Source organism: Osmerus eperlanus, chromosome 12, assembly GCF_963692335.1.
Source record: "Osmerus eperlanus chromosome 12, fOsmEpe2.1, whole genome shotgun sequence".
In the NCBI taxonomy this organism is placed as follows: domain Eukaryota; kingdom Metazoa; phylum Chordata; class Actinopteri; order Osmeriformes; family Osmeridae; genus Osmerus; species Osmerus eperlanus.
The window spans coordinates 12,435,222-12,446,373 of NC_085029.1; the positions used below are offsets into that span (position 1 = coordinate 12,435,222).

The 11,152-nt window shown below is 46.3% G+C and overlaps 1 protein-coding gene across 1 annotated transcript in view; it reads left to right on the top strand.

The window, feature by feature from the left end:
- Positions 1–5,320, top strand: part of arid5b (AT-rich interaction domain 5B) — a 64,000-nt gene extending 58,680 nt beyond the window's left edge. The window contains 1 exon segment of the mRNA XM_062474903.1: positions 1,121–5,320. Within this exon segment, the coding sequence (XP_062330887.1) occupies positions 1,121–3,556 (2,436 nt within the window). The 3' untranslated portion in view covers positions 3,557–5,320.
- Positions 5,321–11,152: the final 5,832 nt, after the last annotated feature.

Consider the following 11,152-nt stretch of genomic DNA (forward strand, 5'->3'; position numbering starts at 1 on the left):
GGATGGAAAATTGAGTTATTATTCTCACATGAATAACCAAATGATTACAGAAGAGATGAAAGGGCTTGTTTGATACTTTCTCTTCAAGTGTCAATTTTAGACACATTTCAGAGCAGCTACATGGGAACATATTAATTTCTGTCCTCACATGAAGTGATAGGATTGGATGATTGCCTGGCTGGCTGGCTGACTAGCTGACTGGCTGGCTCACTTTGGGGTTGAAACAAAGAGGGTGGTTGTAAGACTGTCTATTTTTCCTGTGGCATGTCAACCTTATCAGTCTGGCATGCTGTACAATGTGAAATGTCTCTCCAGGCAATCGATGGTACATTGTAACAAGGGAAGTAGGAATAGAAAAAAAAACAAGATGGAATTCCTCCCTTCTGTTCCAAAGGACAGAAATAAAGTTTGATGTTATAAAACTATAGAAAAAGTAGGGGGAGTACCCGGTCTGAAACAACATTATCGCTTGTTTTCAAATGGGATGAGAGAGCTTTTCGAACAACTTTAGATTACATTACTCCTTAAACTACTATTAAACTGACATGCCTTTGACTCAGAGGGGAGGGAATGTTCCAGACATTTCCAGTGAGTGTGGGTTTTCTTCCTTTGTGAAAATGAGCTTATAGTAGACAGAGCTCATTCAGTCTTTACCTTGAGAGCGGAGACAATTGAGACTGTTGAGTGATTTAACTGAGAGTCAACACTGCTGCACAGTTTACCTTACAACCTCCAGCACAGTGTGTTTATACTAAACATACATGTCACCCTAGCCTTCCAGCCACATATCTGTTTGACCCCAGGAGTCAGAGGTGGTCAGAATAACAATAAACTCTAGCTGAATGGAACAATTACCAATTACTAATACTCATCAGATTTACTATTCACTATTACTGAACAAATCTGCTGATCTGATCACCTGGTATAGATTCAGCCACATTAAATCACTTGACAAGGATCCATTCATAACATCATCATCCTCATCATCATCATTCACATAACTGTGTTTCACATAAACTGTGTTTCTCATCTATGGGTCATAGACAAAAATACATCTGGCTCTATTCCTAACTTGTCCCTTTTGTGTGTGTTTTTCATGTGCATTCTTGTGTGTGTGCAGCAGGATTCAGAGGACTCTGAGAAGTCGCAGGAGGAGGAGTCCCAGGTGAAGACAGAACCCCAGTTAGCCCCGCCTTCTCTGCAGGCCAGCGGCGAGGGGCGGACCACCAGCGATGAAGACGAGGAGCTACATCTGACAGTGAAGGAGGAGGAGGTGACACACAATGGGTGTGGCCAGGAAAAGGATGTGCCATGCCGCTCGACCCGCTGGGATTCCGATTCCCACCAGCCAGCTCTATCAATCACAGAGGACGATGATGTATTTCCTGTTGTCACTCCTGAACCGGTCAACCACTCCCACCCAGCCAAGGACATGTTGCAGAGAGAGCAGGCTGAGCTCGGAGGTTCCTGTACCCAGGGGAAGGATGATCAGGATGGGCTGGAGGACCAGTGCCATGTTGGTATGGTTCTGCCTACCTTGAAGCAGAGACCCCACCAGCCCTCCACAGTTTCAGCACCAGAGCCCCCCTCAGAGAGAGCTGAGCTGCCCCCCAGAGAGGACTCCTGTTCCAGCTACAGCCCACACCTTTACCCCCACAGAGCCAACCCTGGCATCATGTCCCCACTGGCTAAGAAGAAGCTGCTGTCACAGGTCAGTGGGAGTGGACTGCCCAATCACAATCACTACGCTTCTTACGGTCCGCCCCCACCGTTGATCAGCAAAGCCTTGGCCAATGGCAGCACAGAGGAGCCAGCTGGGCAGCCAGCCATGGGCTCGGCGGCGGATGTGGGGCTTGTTCATCGTCCGTCAGTGATCCAGCATGCCCAGAGCTCCAAACCACGTGGGGGAGAGGAGAGGAGGGAGGGGCTGCAGAGAGACACAGTGGCAGCAGGGGAGACATACCCCTGCAGTGATCTACCCAAGCATCACCCACACCCCTACCCTCACCCCCAGCCTCAACCTCACCCTTACCCTTACCCCCACCCTCAGGCTCAGTCCCAGCCTTACTCCCACCACCACCACCACCACCATCCCTCAGCTGAACCCTACCTGTTGAGGGAGGAGGAGGACAGGGCTCCAGAGATGCCCAGGCCAGGCCAGACCCCCAGCTTCCTCACTGACTTCTACTCCTCTCCACACCTCCACAGCCTGTACAGGCAGACTGAGCACCACCTCACCCAGGGACAGGCACAGGGCCACGGGGAGAGGGAGAGGCTGGGCGAGCTGGGGAGGTACCGAGAGGCCTGCTTACCCAGAGAGTGTGAGACCACTCCTGGGTTCCCCCCAACCTCTCAGCCCCACCCCGACTCCACCTCTGCCGCCGTCGCCATAGGTTATGGTGCGTGCATGAGTCAGCAGGACAAGATGGTTGCCAGTAGCAACGGGGAGAGGACCACAGCCACATCAGAGGACCAACCCACAGACCTCAGTCTCCCTAAATTATCACCCCACAAACATTCTCACGCCCAATCCCACACACACACTGTCCCCCACCACCACCACCCACACCAGCATCCCACAATGCATCAGGAGGTGAAGGCCCCCCTTCTATTCCAGACCAGCAGTCCTCAGGGGTCTGGTGGGGAGTACCACCCCCGTGCATGCAGGGTGCCCCCCATGACCATGACCCCCCCCACCCACACCCCCAGACAGGCACTGGCTGTAGACCCCAATCCCAGGACCTCAGAGAGGACCTCAGAGAGGACCTCAGAGAGGACCTCAGAGAGGGCCTCCAACGGCCGAGGAGGGGGGAGAGGAGGCGAGGATGCGAGCCTGGGCGGGGGCTACAAGGTGGACGAGCTGAGAGGGAGCAGTCTCTCCCCCATCCTGAACGCCAAGGTCAGCCCTCACAACGTGTGCACCGCCCGGCCCCTCAAGAGGATGCTGGACGAGCTGGAGAACCACGCCCCCGAGAGGAAGATCCGAGCCGTCACGCCCATGCACTCCTCCTCCTCGTCCCCCTACTCGTCAGCCACGCCTAAGGATGGGCCCAGCACGCCCACTCCTCCGCTGAGAAAGGCTCGCTCTCCCGAGCTGGACAGTGACTTGATGGTGCTGAAACCTGGCGAGCCCGTGCATACTCACCCCAACGTGCACATCAGCGGCTTTCTAGATGGACACAAGTTCCCGCTTCACTCCGCCCCCATCTTCCCTGGACTTTACCCAGGGGCCTTTGTGTCCCATGTCCAGGACATGTGTGAAGGCCTGGGCTCCCCCCTGCCCCACGGTTACCCCCCACACCCCTTGCAGTACTTGAAGAACCAAGCGGTTCTTTCCCCCATAGTGCCGCCCTTCGCCATCCATTCCTTCATGATGCAGAGACAACTATTGGCGCAGGCGGCCACCAGTCCCGCCCACATGTACCGCCACCCAATGGGAGCTTCGTATGGTGAGCTCCTGCATCATGGACTGTACCCCATGTCCGCCCTTAACCCTCAACCAGCTTTCAACCCCCCCCAGCTCTCTTCAGTACACCCCAGCACTAAACTCTCCTAAACATCACCCTCGCTCACAGACCACCCCAGCTCAAGTCTGCTAGTTCAGTCATCCACGCTGTTTGTACCCCACACTATATTTCATGATTATTCTACTCTGATAGGCACACACTTATTTCTCCCAGACAAGCATAAAGTGACACACAATTGTAAACAGAGACAGTGGAAGCCAATGCTTGATTCTGGGCACAATCTTAGTTGATTTGCCACTTGTGTTTACGATTTGCACATTTCTTTATTTTTTACAGAGGTGATTGTCTTTTGTTTTCATAGCGCCATGGTAGGCCTCAGAACGTTAGTACTGCCTGGCCTGGCCTGGCCTGGCCCGGCCCGGCCTGGCCTGGCCTAGAATGATCGGGTCTGGTCTGGTCTGAACCACTCTTTTCTGGCCTAGATCTTCAGACCACACTGCTGGGTGGCCAAAGGAATGAATGAAACCTGGTGTGTGACAAATCAATGCAATGTAACATGCAATGTTAAAGTCAATGTCAATAAAATGTCTCTCTTTGGAAACACTATGACAGTACATAGACACAAAGAGCACTGTATGGTGACCAGCTGTTATTACAATCTACTGTCAGATGAAAATGTATTTCCTATAAGATTAATTATTTTATGCATTAGTTTACTTTCTATGTCTGGTAGCTAGTTAGCATATTTCATACCCTACCAAGGTTTTATTAGTGAGTTGAACGCAGCCTTTCTTGGAACCATGATGTACTGTAGTTACATGTAAATACGATGAAAGTACTCCTTCATGCAAGGGATTTTTTTAGATTAAAGTAGGTTTTTTACACATCTCCTGCTCTCTCAATCTCTTTTTCTCTCGCTCTATTTCTCTTTCTTTTCTCCCATCCCTCACCAAGAGCTTGACTCCTTCACATTCCATCTCCTCCTTGTGGAATGTGTTGCAGGGGTAGGGCTGAGGCACTTGTACATATGAACAACAGCAACTGTCATCATTCTTACCACAGATCACTCTGTATCATAGTCACTGGCTACTGTAAACCCTTAGTGCTCCCAGCTGCATATGAGGGATGGATGATGAAGACCAGGAGGAGGAGAAAGGTGTTATGTCGAGGACTACTTTGGAATCAGAAATGGACCAGTTGAAATCTGTAGTTGTCTGTGATCCACTTTCAACTCAGAGGACCTTTCAGGAGTTCCGCCGCAGGTTGAAGAAGCGGGACATGTTAAAGCCGTAGGAGCACTTAGTTAAACACACCAACCAGCCTGCCAGGTCCACTGACTGTTTCAAGGCTGGTTCTGGATAGTATGAAACATTTGAAAGCTGGACTTTGCGATTACAGCAATCAGTGAAAATTCTTTCTTTTTTGTGTAAATGATGTTAAGCATTCAGAAAGTATGATTGTCAGCAGATCGGATAAGTCTACTGTTTCTCATTTGCACAAAAGATTCAGAGGAAAAACCAAGGACCTTATTGAATCAGACCTTGGATCTAGGTTTATTTGACTGTTCATAAACAACATTCATGTTAGGCAGATGTCACCCAATGTTATTAATTACAATATGAAACAAAACCAATGAGATAATTCCACCAACCTTCAGAACTCTTGACAGCGGGTTTGATTGAATAGAGTCGGCTCTATGGAAGAAAGACAATATTATGTTGCGGTTTTCAAATGAGCCAGATCAGAGGTGAGACTGTAAAGATAAAGTTTGAGATCAGTGTTGTATCTTCTCCAGCTCAGTGTTGGAGTCACACTCAAGGTTGCTATGTAACGTTTTATAAAAGAGTAATAAACTGTTTTATAACATAAGTGAAGTGGTGTTCTTTTTCATTTTTCTCAGGAGAGGCTCATATCTCAGCCAAAAAGCTTCCATAATTATATGAAAAGATTACGAGAGATTATCCTAATTTCAGAAGCATCCCAAACCTCTTCATTACACAACAGATGTAGGTCTGTAGAAACACTAAGCAGCTCTTGTCTGCTTGAATACAGTAAAGTACAGTACAATCTTTGCACTTTGCCTGCCTCTCCAGCTACTCCACTGAGGGACACATCTGGTAGTGTTTACCATGTTCATTATGATAGTAATGAGTGCTGGGAATGTCTTGGCTCGAGTGATTGGGCTGTTTGTCAGGACAGATTAGACAACCTCTTTCAGAGGGAGCCTGTCCGTCAATGCCAGCTGCACACAGAGGTCAGAGGTCAGATCTCTTCTGCTCTGACACAGCTAATAGAGGAGCTGCAATGGGACAATGGTGTGTTCGTTCACGGAACCCTGTTCTGCATCAAGAAACACTCTCCCTCCAAACTGTAGCCGTCTTTTTTTCACTGTGCAGTGGTTTGGAAAATCAAGTATTTATAAATAGTATTTGATCCAGGTCTGCAGAAGGATTGGTTTCAGCTGGATGTATCATTATAGAAGTTTCCAGAATCAGAGTCTTTAAGACCTCTGTGCCTGTGACATACAATCATAACCCACTTGTTTATAAGAGACGGACTACATTGTTGATAACATAAATGTTTTGAGGTTAGTTTTGTTTGATCTGAAATTAGTACAATTGATCCATTTTTATGCAGACCTCCCACATGGATAAAGACATGTTTATTCACATTACAGTACTACAACAGAAGTGATACATGGTGTTAATGTCTCCAGTGGTGTGTGGGAGATGGAGATGTGTGTTTCTCTAACTGAAGAAGTTCACATCCTCTGAGTGACTCAGAAACTATTTCTGTTCTTGACACCCATGAATGCTACTGTTTCCATGTTTTTCAAGCACTCTCATTATGGGATGTACTGCAGTCTGTATGACGCAATTGTATTTTCTATCTCTGGTTGTTTTAGAAACAAGGTTAGGTTTGCTGAGAGCAGTCAGCGTGGTATTAAAATGCCATGTTGAGTGTTATTTATATGAAAATGTCATCGTATCACTAATGGATAATGTTTCTTGAACAATATGCTATTATTACTGACTAAAAGAGCAAACAATAAGAAATTGCATTGCCCAACATCAGCCTATTGAAAGTTATACATTTAAAAAAATATGAAGGCTGTTTTATTTAGTCTCCTCAGAGTATTGTCAGGAATTCTCCTGAAAATGCCTGGCAGCCATGTAAAAAATCTATTGAGCTGAAAATCCATTTAAAATGATTCATGGTATCTAAGTGAGGGAACAGGGGGCATAGAGAGAAGGGTACGGGTGGAGGAGGGTGGGGGGGGGGAATTAGATGGAAGGAAAAAGAGAGGCAGAGAGATGGAAAGAGAAAAATAAAGGGATTCTGGAAAGGAGAGTCAGAGAGAGAGAAGGGGAAAAGAAAAGGAGAATAAAAGAATGAAAGAAAAAGCCTTGAAACGCCTCAAAAAGAGCCGTGTGTGCGTCTTGTTTGTGATCGTAATATCCTCCCTTTCACAGGTGCCACAGTAATTGTTCAGCTTATCAGTGCCTTCAGGTTGACGACAGAAACATTAAACCTCTCTTGTTCAGAACCACCTAAGCGGGTGTGAGGTATTTAAATCTGGAGCAGCACAAGGGGCTCAGCAACAGCAGTCAGCAGTAGCACGGCAACAACGTCTTGCATTCAACATCCACTCCTCACATGCCCCTCTCTCTCTTTGCATTTCCTTCCAACTACCTCCACTCTTAGTTCCCCCATCCCTCGCTTCATTAATCTCCACTCTTTAAAACATTTAAAAAGATCAAATACATGAAAAACTGGACAGCAGAGAAATGTGTTGCAGCTGGACCATGCAAATCATGTCAAACTTGAGTACTACCCCCCTTACTGGCCATGCAGAGGTATTACCACTACAACACAGACGTCATCCAAATCCCGGGCAGAGAAACTTGATTCTTGTCTGAGTTGATGATTTAATATGACTGTACTCAACATGGTTAGTTATGACGTCCTAAAGTTCTGCCATCATACCTTGTGGCTCAGTCCTTCTGAGAAACCCCCTGGAGGACGCATGTCTGGTGTAGTTGTGAGTAGTGAACCTCCAAGGACACTTCTGAGAGAGCGAGAGGTTTGGATTGGTGTAAATACAGCTGACATTTAATCACTCCACACTATCCATCCCTTAGAGGAGGGCTTTCTCTCTGATACTGCCCCCACATGGTGGTGCAGCTGTTGGTATTTTCTTCATCCTCACACATACATAAACATAGAGCAGAAAAGATGCCAGTGGGGAGGAAGACATTGGCAGACCAGGCTGCTGGCTGAGGACTAAGTTAGCAGGATGTGTACAGCTGACTGCCAGTTCTGCTGTAGGGGCTGTGTGCTGCTGTAGGGGCTGTGTGCTGCTGTAGGGCTGTGTGCTGCTGTAGGGGCTGTGTGCTGCTGTAGGGGCTGTGTGCTGCTGTAGGGGGCTGTGTGCAGCTGAAATATTCATCCTGTCAGAGAGAAGCTGCTGCTTGCTGCTGCCTAGAACCACTGACCTTGGGACGAGGTCAAAGTCAGCTCCAGCTCTCGTTCACACGTGTACACAAACTGTACTGTATTGTAAACACAAACCAAGATATGACTTCTCTCTCTCTCTCTCTGTCTTTCTCTCTCTTTCTCTGTCTTTCTCTCTCTTTCTTCTTTCTTTTCTTTCTTCTCTCTCTCTCTCTCTCTCCTCTGTCTCTCTTTCTTTTCTTTCTTTCTTCTTTTCTTTCTTTCTCTCTCTCTCTCTCTCTCTCTCTCTCTCTCATCTCTCTCTCTTTCTTTCTTTCTTTCTTTTCTTTCTTTTCTTTCTCTCTCTCTCTCTCCTCTCTCTCTCTTCTCTCTCTCTCTCTCTCTCTCTCTTCTCTCTCTCTCTCTCTCTCTCTCTCTCTCTCTCTCTCTTTCTTTCTTTCTTTCTCTCTCTCTCTCTCTCTCTCTCTCTCTCTCTCTCTCTCTCTCTCTCTCTCTCTCTTTCTTTCTTTCTTTCTTTCTCTCTCTCTCTCTCTCTCTCTCTCTCTCTCTCTCTCTCTCTCTCTCTCTCTCTCTCTCTCTCTCTCTCTTCTTCTCTCTCTCTCTCTCTCTCTCTTCTCTCTCTCTCTCTCTCCTCTCTCTCTCTCTCTCTCTCTCTATCTCTCTCTCTCTCTCTCTCTCTTTCTTTCTTTCTTTCTTTCTTTCTTTCTCTCTCTCTCTCTCTCTCTCTCTCTCTCTCTCTCTCTCTCTCTCTCTCTCTCTCTCTCTCTCTCTCTTTCTCTGCCCTGTAAAGTCTCCTGGGTGTTTGCGTCACTCTCCTCTCGTCTTTATAGGGCTGTACTGTACCCTGTACTGTACACTGTACAGTACGAACACAGGAGGGGTGCAGAGGGAAGCTAACCTCAATCTCCACAGCTGTCAGTGTGTGTCGCCATGCATCATTTGAACGCACAGGACCGGTGTCTGTGTGTGTCTGTGTGTGTGTCTGTGGGTGTGCTGATGTTTGTATGCTTTACACAGTATGGAGAGTCTGGGCGGAATGCTGAAAGAGAATACGTGAGCAGACGAAAGACTGGCTTCAATACAGAGCTGCCCAGGACATCTGGAAACACTTTACTGACTAAATGAAAATACAAAATGGGGTGTATGGGACATGGTGAATATAGCAGAGCTTCTCTCCTGCAGTGTGTATGTGTGTGGGTGTTTGTGTGTGTGTGTGATATAATGCCTTACATGAAAGCCGCTTGGCTCCAGTAGGTTCTCTCCAATAACGAGGGACTGATCTTACTCCGATAAAGGGGTGTTTTCATTTTTCTCTTACAAGATACAATAAGTCTCTCTGACTCCATATCTCCATGTGAATCTCTGTTCAGCTGATTAAGTTTTTTCCATAGAGTTCATTTCTGTGCCTGTGTCACCAAGCCAAACAACAACACAAAGAAACATATGGGCTTGATTACAGTGTGGATGAGTCAGGATCTGAAGGACATGGTTTATATTAGGGAATGTGCAATAAAGGCATTGTGACCTTTTATCTGAAGGGGGAATATGAATCATTTTGGTAAAATGAATGTTATGATTTACAGCTCCGGTGCTGTGGCGCCTCTGCCACACCCTTTTCTATAATACACAGTCCCACATTTACGTAAAGTGTTATAAGTTGATATTACAGTAAAAGGCATCAAAAACACATTCGCTTCTTTGTATTAAAGTACATTTTCACTAAGTTAAATGTATAATGATGACATGTTGATGACAAATATACATACACACCTAGCATCCATACTAGTGACTGTACATGCTGACATATTTTCAAGTCTGTTTCTATCTTTCTCCACAAGAAGGGGTCTTTCTTCTGGTCCCAGGCCTGGTCATTCAATCTAATTTGGCTCCTGTCAGCAAGACCTGCAGTATAGTTCAGTATCTAGACCTAAAAAGGCCCACTGGCTTGGCCAATTCACAAACCATCCGACTGCTATTTTGATTGACTCGTTTTCAATGAAAAATGAAACTGCAGTCAATTTTTTTTTACTGTTTTGCTTTAAAACCATACGTTAGTTTAAATCCAACCCCAAACCCAAACTCTGAGGTGGAACCAGGGCTATGAAATATTTTTATATAATTACTATTATTAGTGTGATATCTGGCAGTGGAGCAGGGTCTATACAGTATTTCTTGGAGCTGTTGTACTTTGTGGTCTGGTAAAGTCAAACAGCCAAAAACACTAAGCTGTTATTAGTTATACACCTAGCCTTTTTACATGGCCCTCTGGTTGCCAGAATGTTACAGTAGATATTCACCCAATGGGTCCAGAAGAAATTAAATGGTTCTCCATTTGTACATACTGAGTTTATCAGTCTGACATATTGTGTGTGTGTGTATGTGTGTGTGTGTGTGTGTGTGTGTGTGTGTGTGTGTGTGTGTGTGTGTGTGTGTGTGTGTGTGTGTGTGTGTGCGTGTGAATAGAGTTCTGAGTCATGTCATCATGTCCTCCTTCAGACTGTTCATGTGCAGAGGAACAGCACTTAAAGGGTTTTCCCACACACCACAAAAGACCCAGTTCATCAACTCTGCCTCTCATTTAGAGAAGAAAAGACCTACAGTAAAGGTACATCATCTCTCTCTCTCTCTCTCTCTCTCTCTCTCTCTCTCTCTCTCTCTCTCTGTCTCTCACACCCTCCACTCCTTCTCTCGTCCTCTTACTTTCCCTCATTCTCTCTTTTCTCCCTTTCTCTTTCTCACCCAAGGCTGACCTAAGAGGGTTACTTTCAAAGATACGTTTTTTGTTTTGAACAGACCGGGAGAGAGCAGCCTCAGTCACATGTTTGGTTGTGTCTTCTGACAGTTGAGGGACTTGAGTGGAGAAAAAGCCTCTTGTCCTCATTTTGATTCAACAGCACTGGCATTGAGCAGAGCCGGCTGAAATGTCATGACTTAATGAAGCGTTTGTTATTGCAGCTCTTTCATATGATGTCTGGCAGGAGATCTGAAGGCTTCTACAGGGAACACATCTGAGACTGGGCATTTCAGCAGACTTTTTACAATGAGTCTTGCTCTAAACCCTGGAGTCCTTCTCTTCCCTTCTCTTTCCTTCTCTTCCCTTCTCTTTCCTTCTCTTCCCTTCTCTTTCCTTCTCTTTCCTTCTCTTCCCTTCTCTTTCCTTCTCTTCCCTTCTCTTTCCTTCTCTTCCCTTCTCTTCCCTTCTCGGCCCCTTCTCCTGTTTCTTTCTCTCC